This window comes from Scyliorhinus canicula, chromosome 20, assembly GCF_902713615.1.
Source record: "Scyliorhinus canicula chromosome 20, sScyCan1.1, whole genome shotgun sequence".
Lineage (NCBI taxonomy): Eukaryota > Metazoa > Chordata > Chondrichthyes > Carcharhiniformes > Scyliorhinidae > Scyliorhinus > Scyliorhinus canicula.
The window spans coordinates 53,039,645-53,053,562 of record NC_052165.1 but is presented as its reverse complement, the minus strand read 5'-3'; the positions used below and the strand labels follow the sequence as shown (position 1 = coordinate 53,053,562).

The 13,918-nt window shown below is 43.2% G+C and overlaps 1 protein-coding gene and 1 long non-coding RNA gene across 5 annotated transcripts in view; one reads left to right on the top strand and one right to left on the bottom strand.

Annotated features, from left to right (window-relative positions):
• The window catches only part of LOC119955324, a 201,871-nt gene extending 191,816 nt beyond the window's left edge, over positions 1–10,055 (top strand). Inside the window, exon 3 of the long non-coding RNA XR_005458432.1 lies at positions 9,891–10,055. This is a non-coding gene — a long non-coding RNA (uncharacterized LOC119955324). The remainder of the gene's footprint in view (positions 1–9,890) is intronic.
• dcp1b (decapping mRNA 1B) overlaps positions 1–13,918 on the bottom strand; it is a 105,386-nt gene that overhangs the window by 31,916 nt on the left and 59,552 nt on the right. For all 4 annotated transcript variants that reach the window (XM_038781419.1, XM_038781421.1, XM_038781418.1 and 1 more), the window contains 3 exons: positions 10,051–10,168; positions 8,466–8,609; positions 1,021–1,881 (listed from right to left, as the gene is read on the bottom strand). In XM_038781419.1, coding sequence (XP_038637347.1) covers positions 1,021–1,881; positions 8,466–8,609; positions 10,051–10,168 — 1,123 coding nt within the window. The remainder of the gene's footprint in view (positions 1–1,020; positions 1,882–8,465; positions 8,610–10,050; positions 10,169–13,918) is intronic.

The following is a 13,918-nucleotide window of genomic DNA, read 5'->3' as shown; positions in this document are numbered from 1 at the left end:
TATAAACCTTGCAGCATAAGGTTGTTCAGTCATTTACTGGTGCAAAGCAGTAAAGAATCAGGGGTCCAGATTAAACCACGTCAATTATTTGGAGCAGGAGTTCTGGATAGGAAACTCAGAAGTATCAGTACCCTTAACGTTGACATTCCGGGGGGGGGGGGGGGGGGGGGGGGGGGGGGTCTCATGGTAGCTGGGGAGGGGGAAAGAGCACATGGGGTGAGGTGATTGAAGAGATCACCGAGGTGTACAGCATGGGTAGAGTGGCAAGATGGTGGATGGGTTGGTGAGGGAAATGAACAATGGTTTTACAGAGTAGGAAGCGCACCGTCTCTTGACCCACAATCAGTTCTGTAATGGTACTTGACTTAATGGATCTGGCCCTTTTCACCGTCTTTTACTGGCCAGGTATCAGTCTGGTAAACCTTTGCTGCACTCCCTCTATAACAAAGGCATCCTTCCTCAGATAAGGAGACCGGAACAGCACACAATAGTCCAGGTGTGGCCTCACCAAGGCCTGTATAATTGTAGCAAGATATCCCTGCTCTTGTTCTTGAATCCGCTTGCAAAGAAGGCCAACATACTATTTGTCTTCTTTACCGCCTGCTGTGCCTGCATGCTTATCTTCAGTGATTGGTGTACGAGGACACCAGGTCTCGTTGCACATTTCCCTCTCCTAATTTATGGCCATTCAGATTAAAGTCTGCCTTCTCAATTTTGCTACCAAAGTGGATAGGATGGATAAGTGTATCACCAAAATTAGGTTGATTACCACAGGAAACTTGTATAAATGCAACACTTTCGGTGCAGGACTTCAATACAACACAGCACTGATGCTCTGAAGCTTCTTAATTGTCCAACTGAGGAAGGAAAATTGTTACTTCAAATTTTCTTCTCATCAATGAAGATTAATTTTATAATTTATCTGGTTACATTAGATCTTAGTACAAATGGCTCTGGTAAACATTTTGGTCAATTATTCATATCATAATCTTTAAATCCCTTTCATTTTGGTTTTCTTACCTGAAAAAGTAGGTTCTGTTTTTCCGAACTGGTGGATTTCTCTGTTCGAGAATCAAAAGGCTTCATTGAAGAATTAGGTTGATTGATGACAGGTGGTGGTTGAGCTGAAAACTTAGCTGCAAGAGTCATTTTCCCAGCATGATGCTGCTGTTCCTGCTGGACTATCTGAAGCTTCTGAAACAATTCATGAGGAGGTATGATACCAGAGCCCTGTATTTGGTTACTACAATTATTTGAGGCAGCGGTTCTTTTGGCTTTGTCCAATGCCGGAACATGGGACATTTTAGGTTGCACTTGCAGGCTGGAGCTAAGGTAGGCAGACTGACACTGAGAAATAGGTTGCATCTGGGAACCATTCTGAGATTTGCTAAAGTAAAGTTCTGACTTTATTACAGTAGGACAAGACGTAGGAATTGATGCCTGGGTACAATGTAGCTTCTGAAGCAAATTGTGAGTACTCTGAGAGAATGAAGGACTGGATTCGTCAAATGACTTTTGCTGCAAAGAGACATTGTCTTTTGAAGACTGTGAATGGAATAGTCCCGCTAATGATTTTTCCAAACTTTTTTCACTTTGGTTTTCACAGAAATGATTTTCTGGTAATTCAGACACCGGATGCAGGTCAACTCCGCGACACATGAGTTTCTGAATAGCAGGACAGAACTGTTTTTTAACAGTTTGGGAAATTTCAGGCTCTGGTAATCTCCTGGGCTCCTCATAAGATAGAGAACGTACTACAGCTGGTCGACCAGAAACTTTATTCTTGGATTCCCGTGTTTCATTTGACACATCAGTCAAAGCAGATTTTTGTGCACCAAACAAGGCTGCCAAATTCAAATGCTTTGTTCCCAATTCGGTGTTCTAAAAAAGAAAGCACAATGTCATGGGAGTGTCCCTTTAAGAAATGTTTTTGTCTTATCACATGGCTTCAGTGATGTAATTGTGTGGGTGGAGCTGGGCTGTGGCACTGAGTTTTACTTTCGCTTGGAGTTTGACCTGGTTTTGTTTTGACCTGGTTTTGTATTGCCCAAGTTGGAAAGAAGTGTCTCTATCTTCAGTTTAAAAGTTGTTTCCAGATTACTTGATACCTTAAAATGATAACTGTTTTCCGGAAGGAATTCAAACCTGCTGTTTTGAAAAGGAAACAGGTGTATCCATACTAAGTCTTAAAGATAGTAAGAGTGCCGTGTGTTGGGCCACATCTTTGAAAAGTGGTTTCTGGTTTGTGGAATCTTGTTATTAAATTGGAACAGTTAAAGGGGGGAATTTATTAAGGTGATACATAGATTACTGTGGCTGTGTGGGGTATTTATGTTTATAGGTGATAAAATTGCTTATTGTGTTTATAAAAATGTTAACTAAATTTGTAGAATAAAGTTCGTTTTTGATTAAAAGTGCTTCAGGCCTCTGTTGAATAACACCTGAAAGACAGGCCCTTGTGCTCATCTTAAACAAAATTGATAAACAGTTGTAGGTTAGGTGAACTCCATGATATACTTTGCCGTTTTCTAAACCCTGGCCCATAACAATTACTTTTGTGACTAACAGTATTAACTTCATAAAGTTTTGTCGAAAATAAATAAAAGACAACTGCAAAATAAATGTTGTTGGTCCTATTTACATTGAAGAAATTAGTATTTGGCACAAGCAAAACTAAATAAAAACTATTGGTGAAATGGTTTGGTATCAAAGATCTAAACTCTCAAAATCCCCAGAAACAAGGTGAAAATACGGCAACTTTTGAGTTAAAAAGTATAATAGAAAAAAGGATAATTGACCTGAATACTTTCAATAAATGCAGCATGGATAATTTTTAATGGGAGAGCACCTCAGAGAAGTTTAATGCGTGAGAATTTGGTGACAACGGGAATGATCACAGACAGCTCAAGATTAAAAAAGACATATATTAGGTGGCTGAAAATGTGTGAAAAATGTATGATAATCAAATGCAAAAATCAACTTTACAAAGCAAAGTACATGGGCAACAAATGTGAAGGACTCTGTGAAACAGAACGGACAGTATAAAGTGAATAAACAAGTCCCCACAAGTGTAAAGATCAAGCTAACATTAGACCTGCAGGACAAATCAACAGGGACTGGAATGTGTGACCAGTACAACCAAGGGCAGCAGGGCTGTCATGATATGGAAATGCACTGAAAGGAGCCACAAGTAAAGTTGTTAAAACATGGAAAACCTGTGAAGCATAAGAGACCATTTTAAAAAGCACAAACCATGCACTGTCCAACACTGCCGCAGAAACAAGGTTTTAGCAGAAAAGGAAGCTGGAAAACGAGAGGGGACAGCATGAGTTAAGATAGCTCCCAGACAACTGTAGGTACAGGGGGTTCTTTACCCCAGAATGTAAACATCCTTGTGTGCCATAAATGTGGCCTAAATGGTGGTGAGTTATCGACCTACAGCTAGACTTTATTGAAAGCACGTTAAACAGGATACACACTAATGGACTCAAAAAAGAATCGTCCAAAATGCTGAGTCTCTCAAGCTCTCTCATTTTCATGCTCGCCCAGCTCCCCAAAGTACTCTCAGCCACCAGCTCACCGAGGCTTTGCACCGGAGCCTGTGCATACATTAAAGCCTCAACCTATCCATGAGTGCTTCTTATCCACCTACCCTCATCCACCTACCCTTGTAAAGACCTCACAGATCATAAACATATTTGAGGTACAGTTGAAATAAGTTCCCATGATGGGAATGGTAAGACAACCAAAACCCGAGTTTCCTGGATGATGAGAGAGATAGGGTACGATGAAGTATATAACCGATATTAGGCTGATATTACAAGTTGAGAACCAGGCTGTATATAGAAAGTTCAGAAGGGAGGTTTTTAAAAAAATATTTTACAGGATGTGAGGGGGTTACTGGTTAGGCCAGCCTTTTTATTGTCCATCCCCCATAAGAAAGTGGTGGTGTGCGGCCTTCTTGAACAACTGAAGCCCATGTGGTGTAGGGATAGCTACAGTGGTGTCAGAGAGTGATTTCCCAGGATTTTGACCCAGCGTCAGTGAAGGAACAAAGATATTATTCCAAATCAGGATGGTGTGTGACTTGGAGGGGAACGTACAGGAAGTGGTGTTCCCATCTGCTGCCCTTGTCCTGCTAGAAGTGCTGGAAGGGGTGGACATTGAAGGTGAGAAATGGGGTGCCAATCAAAGAGGGGAAGGCTACAACATCTGCCTCCGCGCCCGTTTCCAGCCCTGGCTGGTCCGACACCCCGAATATGGCCTCCCGAGGACCCGGGTCCAGTTTTACGTACACCACTTTAGAGATTACCCAAAAAACCTCCTTCCAGTAATCCTCCACCTTTGGACAGGACCAAAACCTATGAACGTATTTTGCGGGGCCTCCCACGCAACATTCACACACATCTTCTACCCCCTCAAAGAGACGGCTGATCCTCACCCATGTACGGTGAGCTCTAGACACCACCTTCAGCTGCATCAGCCCCAACCTTGCACACTAGGTGGAGGCGTTCACCCTCTGGAGCACCTCATACCAGAACCCCTCCTCCCGACTCTTCCTCCCACTTTGTCTTGATTCCTTCTAGCGACGCCTTTTCCTCCTCCAGCCCTGTAAACCGCAGATACTACTCCCTTCTCCAGTCCCCCTGTCGTCAGCTCCGCCTCCAGCAATGAGGAAGCCAGCTCTATTGGGAAGCTCTGCATCTCCTTTCTGCATGTATCTAAATATTTCCCGCTGCTTCAGCCCATACTTCGCTCCCAGCTCATTCAATCCCGCACAACGACCCCCAAGAAACATACCTCTTCATGTCCTAATTCCTTTCTCCTCCCATCTCCGAAAATTTCCATCCCACTTCCCTGGCTCAAATCTGTGGTTCCCCCGAATCGGCATTTCCCTTGACCCTACCCCCAACCCGAAGTGTTGGCGAAACTGCCTCTAAATTCTCAATTAAGCTGTTATTACCGGACTTCCTGAGTATTTCCCTTCGGCCTTCGGGAGCAGCGCTGTTGCTAGCGCCTTCAATCCCGACCCCTACACAAACTCTCCTCCATTCTGACCCACTGGGAATCAACCCCTCTGACCCAGCTGCGTACCTTCTCCACATTCGCCGCCCAGTAATAATACATCAGTTTCAGAAGACCCAAACCCCCTGTCTGCCTTTCCCTCTGTAGCAGCACCTTTCTAACTCTGGCCCCCTTCCCTCCCCATATGAACGAGGTAAGCATTCCTTCAATCTCTCTAAAAAATGCCTTTGGCAGGAAAATCGGCAGGCATTGGAAAATAAACAGAAATTGCGGCAACATGTTCATTTTAACCGCAGTGACAGAGGGAGACCATCCCACCTTGCCAGATCAGCTTTCACCCTCCCCACCAAACTAGAAATGTGGTAACAGTATTAAAATCTTTAATATCACACCAGAAAAAAAGCTTACAATTATCCGTTAAACAATACTATTTAATAGAGTGAATACAGTACCCTTAATTGCTATCTTTATTCCCACTTAAACAACAAGAAAATAAACCTCAGTTCTTTTAGAATTAGAATTAGAACAGTACAGCACAGAACAGGCCCATTCAGCCCTCGATGTTGTGCCGAGCAATGATCACCCTACTCAAGCCCACGTATACCTATACCAGTAACCCAACAACCCCCATTAACCTTATTTTTTTAGACAACTAAGGGCAATTTAGCCTGGCCAATCCACCTAACCCGCACATCTTTGGACTGTGGGAGGAAACCGGAGCACCCGGAGGAAACCCACGCACACACGGGGAGGATGTGCAGACTCCACACAGACAGTGACCCAGCCGGGAATCGAACCTGGGACCCTGGAGCTGTGAAGCATTTATGCTAACCACCATGCTGCCCAAATCTACCTTAATCCTTAAGTTCTAAATCCACCTTAAATACCAATGGCATAGACAAATACTTGATTTATAGAGTTATTCTTTAAGGAGATCGCTTGACACTGCTTGACAGAACGAATCCAACTCTAGTCAGACACATCCAGAAACTCTGGCTGTATATCTCTAAAAGCTGTTTCAACTGGCTTGTTTCAGCACTCCCTTCTCCTCAGACAAGTCTGCACTGGTCTGAATACAGTTAATCACTTTTTAACTAACTTAGAGTGAGAACAGAACTGTTTTACTGTGCACACAGCATAACCAAGATCAGAACTGAACTGAAAATGCTTTCTCAAAAAGCCTGATGCCTCAACTCCACCCAGAAATGACATCACATCACCAAGCTGAAAACAAATAAACTCCCCAGGGAGTCCCCTTAAATCAAGACAAATTGCATTAGCCCAAGCTTTTTGCAATGGTTAATTGTATCTCCGGCTCCCAAAAGTTTTGTTGCCTTTCAATCATAGAATATTTGAAACCAAATTTTAGCAGTCAAACACATTCTAACCCAGTCTTTTAACCTTTACTTCACCAAATACCTATAGCACAATATATCTGAATTCCTACATTCATCACACTGTAGATGGTGGACAGGCTTTGGGGGAGCAGAAGGTAAGGTACTCTCTGCAGAGTTCCCAGCCTCTGACCTGCCCTTGTATCCACTGTATTTGTATGCCTGGTCCAATTCGGTTTCTGATCAATGTTAACTCCAGGATGCTGATAGTGGGGGATTCAGTAATGGTAATGCCAATGAATGTCAATGGGAAATGGCTAGATTCTCTCTTGTTGGAGAAGGTCATCACCAAGAGAAAGGAATATAAGAGGGGCAGGCAGAATATGGATAGAGGCTTAAAAGGAAATCCAAATGTGTTCTTTAGTCATATAAATAGTCAAATGGCAATAATACAATAATATAAATAGTAAATGAGGAAGGGTGGGGATAATTTTGGATTTAAAAGGGGATCTATGCATGGAGGCAGAGGATATGGCTGAGGAACTAATGAGTATTTTGGACCTTTTTTTAAACCAGGGAAGAAGGTATTGTTAGGTCATAGTGAAATATGAAGTAGCTGTGATACTGATTGGGCTAGAAATTGATAGACGAGAAAAACCTGCTATACTTAAAAGTTGGTACGTCACCAGGACCAGATGGGATACATCCAAAGCTGCTGGGGAAAGTAAGGGTGGGAATTTTGAGTGGTACTGGTTCTAATCTATCAATCTTCCTTAAAATGGGTGGGGTGGGTGGGGCAGCGTATGGTGATGCCAGAGGGCTGGAATATTGCAAATTTACACCCATGTTCAAAAAAAAGGTGGCTTTCAAAGGGAACTAGATATAAACTGGAATGAAAAATATTTGCATGGTTGCTGGAAACGGACAGGGGAATAAAACTCACAAAATTATTCCTGCAGAGAGCTGGCATGGACTAAACTGGCAGAATGACATCTTTTTGTGCTGTAAACATTTTACAATTGTATTTTCTCAGATCTCTGAATGCCCCAACTATTAAGTCCAGCCACAAAAAACTGGCAAACACATTTCACCACAAGACTCTTGCAACCTTATCTCACAGCCCTTATTAGTCTAATCTTTAGCTCCATAATTGTTTTCTAACCACCCATACACATAAACTCTTCCCAGCTCCACTTCAATCTTACCTGCTTTTTATCTTCCGATATAACACAAATCTCAAGGAAAAAATTATAAATTGAGCACAAAAGAAGAACCAACATATGTGGTGTGCCACAGGAGACATATGAAAGAGAGATACGTTGAGGGTTGACTTAAGCAGAGGCGGAAACAATGGTGCAAAGCTGGACATCATAATGCATATAATCACAATCAGTTAAATGGACAGGAAGGAATAGAAAAAACTGAAAGAGAAACAGTAGGATTGAGGTAGATACAGTTATTGGAAAGGAGAAATTATATTTTTAGTCTGTAAACATGCCACAGAAGAAAATATACAAATTTATGTTAGCATAAAATTACTTATCCTCTTTTTTGCATTCATTTGTGGGATATGGGAGTCACTGGCTGGGTTTTCATTTATTGCCCTTCCATAGTTGGCCTTCAGAAGATGGTGGTGCACCGCTGCAGTCCCTGAGGTGTAGGTACACCCACAGTGCTGTTAGGGAATGGGTTCCAGGATTTTGATCCAGCAACAGTGAAGGAACAGGGATATATTTCCTAGTCAGGATGGTGAGCGACTTGGAGGGGAACCTCCAGGTGGTGGTGTTCCCAGATATATGCTGCTCTTATCCTTCCAGATGGTAATGGTCATGGGTTTGGGTTTGGAAGGTGCTGCCTATGGAGACTTGGTGAGTTCCTGCAGTGCATCTTTATACGGTACACACAGTTACAACTGTTTGTCTGTGATCAAGGGAGTGAATGTTTGTGGAAGGGGTAGCACTCTATTGGGCTGCTTTGCCCTGGATGGTGTCAAGCTTCTTGAGTGTTGATGGAGCTGCACTCATCCAGGCAAGTGCAGCGTATTCATATAAAAAGAGACAATATAAGCAACGTCATGGAAATACTGGTGAACTTTAAATCCAATACCTTGTCCGGTTGCTGTATTTGTTGGTAACAGGTGTCTGCTCCAATCTCAGTCAATTTAATTGGAATTGGTTTGATCAGGCTTGAACTGTTGTGAATCAGACTGGAACTAGTTGTTATCTGCTTTGGCTCAGAGGACTGTTTGACCTGAAACAAAAATTAAAGACACTGAACTTGAATGACCATTGTTCAATTCTCAGAGGTACATTGCAACTTGCATTGTTGGATGAAAAACTAGTGGTGAACGATCATCCCAGTTGGGTCAAATACATGGAAGCTAACTAAAAGTCAACAGATGATGTCAGCAAGGGGCAGCATGTGGTAAAGTTGATGAGTGAGGATAAGAATAGATATTTGGTGTCAATGTGCGAGTGGATAAATGAGACACTGTTCAATGTCCTGTGACTGAAAACGAGTAGTACCAAGCAGGGATAGCCCTACCTAGTAGTACAATTGTGGCGAGACCCAGAAAGGGTAAGTATGCAAGCTTCTTAAACAGCTGTGGCACTTACTGCATATACAGACATAGAAGTCAAATTTTTTAGGCAAAAATTGCCGAATTGTATACAATTTGTACACAGTGGATTGGGTATCCTGATAGTCTACTCTGACTAGTCAGCAGCCCGAACTAGCTGCTATGACCACGTTGAGTGTATCTTGATGAGGTCAGGTCTGCTGTAGTGGGACTTGCATTTGGGAAAGTTGCAGTATATAGTTCTGAGCCCCTGTGCAGTGATCTGAAATTGGCAGATTGTACAGTCATAGTTGTGCCTCCTCAGGGAGCAATGTGGGCCACCCTCAATGGTGATGTTGGAAGAGCATCAGTTTGAACAGCTTCCAACAGACAAGTGGGTTGACACCAGGACTTTCTCAAACATCTCCTACCTGTCACCTTCTTTTGGTAAGTCTGTGAACGGTCCTGGATGGAGCAGGGAGGGGAAGGGAGTAAGGCAGGTGGTGGGCTTTGAACCCTAAAAAATTAGGGTTTTACATGTGCTAAGTGAAAAATTACAACATTTAAGATCAAAAATCATGAACTGATTTTCACACAGGTATATACAGTATATCATGTTATATACATCACATGGTATATAGTTTATGAGCTGGATGCTTAGAATTGGGGTATGTTGAAGGATTGACTCCCAGTGATGAGACCCGAGCATAGCCAGCATTTCCCTTACTACCACTGAACGGAGAAGATCAACTGTTTTGTTCTGCATCAGGAGTAGGATATATCATCATTTGTTAAGTCGTAATTAGTTGATTTTAATGGTCCCACGTTAGTCTTGTTTAACTATTGACATTGCAGCACCTGCTACAACAGGGCCGTTGGATATTTTGCCAAGTATAATACTTGGCACACAACTCATTGGACTAGCTTCAAATACATTTATGTAGCTTACTGATTGTTTTTGCTTTACTCAACAGATCAACATACCACAGACATCTTAAATTAAAAGAGGATAAGATTGGAACGTGAATAAACCAGGCTGAGAATGCATCTTCCACTCCATTCATTGCAAATAGTACGCGCGTTCATTTCTCTCCATTTTTTACTTGGATTTTACTTATTGGTTACCACACTCACCTTGATATATTCGTGTTCAGCTTTGAACAGCATCTGCACAATGTCCACAGCTTTGTTTTGACTAGTGATTGGTGATCCAACTTCTTGCTGGGCCTTCAACTGCTCCAGCTGAGTTAAGCTGAATAAAAAGGAAATGTAAAACTTTAAATAAAATGTAATTTAACAACAATGCACAACTTCTATTTTCATAAATTAACATTACATTATTCTTAGATATGAACTTTGAACTGTTTACATGCCAAATTTCAAGGAATATGCCACATTAAACTAGCTTCTCACAAGTATATAACAGTAGTGAGCATTAATTCAACAATAGATTTTCCTTTTCTTATTTTAACAGAATAACTTGATTGAGGGGAGGTGGGGGGGGGGGGGGGGGGGGGTGCGGTGGTCAATGCAGGACTGAGGGTGTTGCACCTAAATGCACGCAGCATACAAAACAAGATAAATGAGCTTGTTGCACACATTGAAGTTGGCAGGTACGATGTTGTGGGCATCACAGAGACGTGACTGCAAAGGGATCAGGGCTGGGATCTAAATATCCAAGGATATGTGTCGCATCAAAAAGGACAGGCAGATAGGAAAGGGAAGTGGGGTTACCTAGTTAATATGAAATTAAATTAAATCAGTAGCGAGAAGCAATATAGGGTCAGAAGGCATAGAATCTGTGTGGGTAGAGTTGACGAATAGCAAAGGAATAAAGATCCTGATAGGAGTTATGTACAGGCCCCCTAGCAGTAGTCAGAATGTGGGGTCTGAAAATAAATCAGGAGATAGAAAAGACACATAAAAAAATCAATATTACAACAATCATGGGGACTTCAATATACAGGTGGACTGGGGAAATCAAGTTGGTAGCAGATCTCAAAAAAAAGATTTTGCTGAATGCCCATGAGATGTTTTTTTTGGAGCAGCTTGTGGTAGAGCCCACTAGGGAACAGGCAATTCTGGATTTGGTGATGCATAATGAGGCAGACTTGATTAAGGAACTTAAGGTGAAGGAACCCTGAGGCGGCAGTTCACTCTGCAGTTTGAGTGGGAAAGGAGCTGGCTACAGTTGTTTGGAAGGGGAGCACAAGGGAAGGCGGTGCACAAGCAATGGCAGGAGTTTTGGGGAGTTATTCGGGAGGCACAACAAAAATTCATCTCAAGGAAGAGGAAACATGCTTAGGGGAGGACGGGACAATCATGGCTGACAAGGGAAGTCAGGATAGCATAAAAGCAAAAAAATGTATAGGATGTGGCGAGGATTAGTGAGAAGCCAGAAGATTGGGAAGCCTTTAAAAGTAGAGGACAACTAAACAAGTAATAGCGGGACGCTGTACAATTAGGCTGGAGAAGTAATAATGGGGAACAAAGAAATGGCAGAGCAAGTGGATAGGTATTTTGCATCAGCCTTCATGGTGGAAGATACCGGTGGCAAACCAGAACTTCAAGAGAGTCAGGAGGTAAAGGTGAGTGTGTTGGCCATCTCTAAGGAGAAGCTGCTGGAGAAGCTGAAAAGGTCTGAAGGTAGATAAATCACCTGGACCGGATGGACTACACTCCAGGGTTCTGAAGGAGATAGCTGAGGATATTGTGGAGGCATAGGTGGCGATCTTTCAAGAATCACTGGAGTCAGGGATGATCGCAGAGAACTGAAAAATGGCTAATGAAACATCCCTGTTTAAGAAGGGAGGGAGGAAGGCAAAAGATGAGAAATTATAGGCTGGTTAGCCTGACTTTGGTCATTGGTAAGATTTTACAGTCCATTATTTTTTTTTTCATCCCATTCTTTATTGAATTAAGTTCACAGGTAGGCATAATACATTATTAGACAGAACAAAACTCCAAATGTTCAATAAAGTAATATTTTAGGTTGCATCTTGCATCATGTACAATTATAATGGACGAAAGTCAGAAGACTGCCTGGTATAATATTATAATATGTCTCGACCGATCTCTGGGGTTGGAATGCCCAGTTCAGTCAACGCAGGGGCAGATTGCTTTGTGAGGGCCAGATTTTTCCTTCACTGCTTCTAGGATGCAGATTGCTGGATCGGTTAACCTACGGCATGCTCTCAGAGCAGCATCAAGAATTTGGGGTTCAGGTACAAGATCGTATCTGATAAGGGTGTTCATTCCTTTCCTGAGCTCCCAGGCACCAATGTCAGGCTTGTACGTTACCAAGCAAGCACCAAACTCCTCATTAGTTTCCTGCTTGCCATGTGAATACCAGCGTGAAGCAAGGGCAGCTGCTGCTGGGTGTCCTCGCCGGGCCACTGTGGTCCGCCTCCACGCAGCTAGGCCCAGGCTGATGTCGCTGTACCGGTGTGCCACTCGGAACATGCCACCGGGGTGTGGGTGCGGCTGGGTGGGTGAGAGACTGAGCTTTACAGTCCATTACTAAGGCTGAGATTGCGGAGTACTTGGAAGTGCATGGTAAAATAAGGCTGAGTAAGCAGGACGTCGTCAAGGAGAGGTCATGCATGACAAATCTGTTAGAATTCTTTGAGGGGGCAACGAGGCAGTTAGACAGAGAGCCAGTGGAGGAGATCTATTTGGATGTACAGAAGGCCTCTGACAAGGTGCCGTACAGGAGGCTGCCAAATAAGATAAGAACCCATGGTGTTAGGGGCAAGGTGCAGGCATGGATGGAGGATTAGCAGATCGGCAGAGGGTGAGGATAAAGGAGTCTTTTTCAGGATGACAGCCGGGGACTAGTGGTGTTCCGCAGTGTTGGGACCTCAACTATTCACAACATCCATGTGCAGAGTCTGCACGTTCTCCCCGTGTCTGCGTGGGTTTCCTCCGGGTGCTTCGGTTTTCTCCCACAGTCCAAAGATGTGCAGGTTAGGTGGATTGGCCATGTTAAATTGCCCTTAGTGTTGAAAAAGGTTAGGTGGGGTTACGGGGATAGGGTGAAGGTGTGGGCTTGAGTTGGGCGCTCTTTCCAAGGGCCGGTGCAGACTCGATGGGCCAAATGGCTTCCTTCTGCACTGAAAATTCTATGATCTATGATCCACATTAACGATCTGGAAGAAGGAGCAGAGGGCATTGTTGCTAAATTTGTAGATGACACAAAGATATGCAAAAGGACAGGTAGTGTTGAGGAAGCAGGGAGCTGCGGAAGAACTTGGACAGGCTAGGAGAGTGGGCAAAGAAGTGCCAGATGGAATACAATTGATTGATTGATTGATATTTATTGTCACATGTATCGAAGTACAGTGAAAAGTACTTTTCTGCAGCCAAGGGAACGTACACAGTACATACATAGTAGACAAAAGAATAATCAACAGAGTACGTTGACAGTGGTACATCAACAAATAGTGATTGGTTACAGTGCAGAACAAGGGGCCAAACAAGAGCAGCATAGGGCATCATGAAAAATGTTCTTACAGGGAACAGATCAGTCCAAAGGAGAGTAATTGAGGAGTCTAGTAACTGTGGGGGGGAAAAGCTGTTCCTATGTCTGGATGTGCGGGTCTTCAGACTTCTGTATCTTCTGCCTGATGGAAGGGTCTGGAAGAGGAAAAAGCCTGGGTGTGAGGGGTCTCTGATAATGTTGTCTGCCTTTCTGAGGCAGCGGGAGGTGTATACAGAATCAATGAGAGGGTGGCAAGCTTGTGTGATGCATTGGGCTGAGTTCACCACACTCTGTAGTTTCTTGTGATCTTGGGCCATAGTTGCCATACCAAGCTGTGATGCAGCCGGACAGGATGCTCTCTATGGCACATCTGTAGAAGTTTGTGAGAGTTGATGCAGCCATGCTGAATTTCTTTAGCTTCCGTAGGAATTAGGAACGTTGTTGGGCTTTCTTGATTGTTGCATCAATGTGAGTGGACCAGGACAACTGTTGGTGACCCCCAGGAAGTTAAATCTATCGACC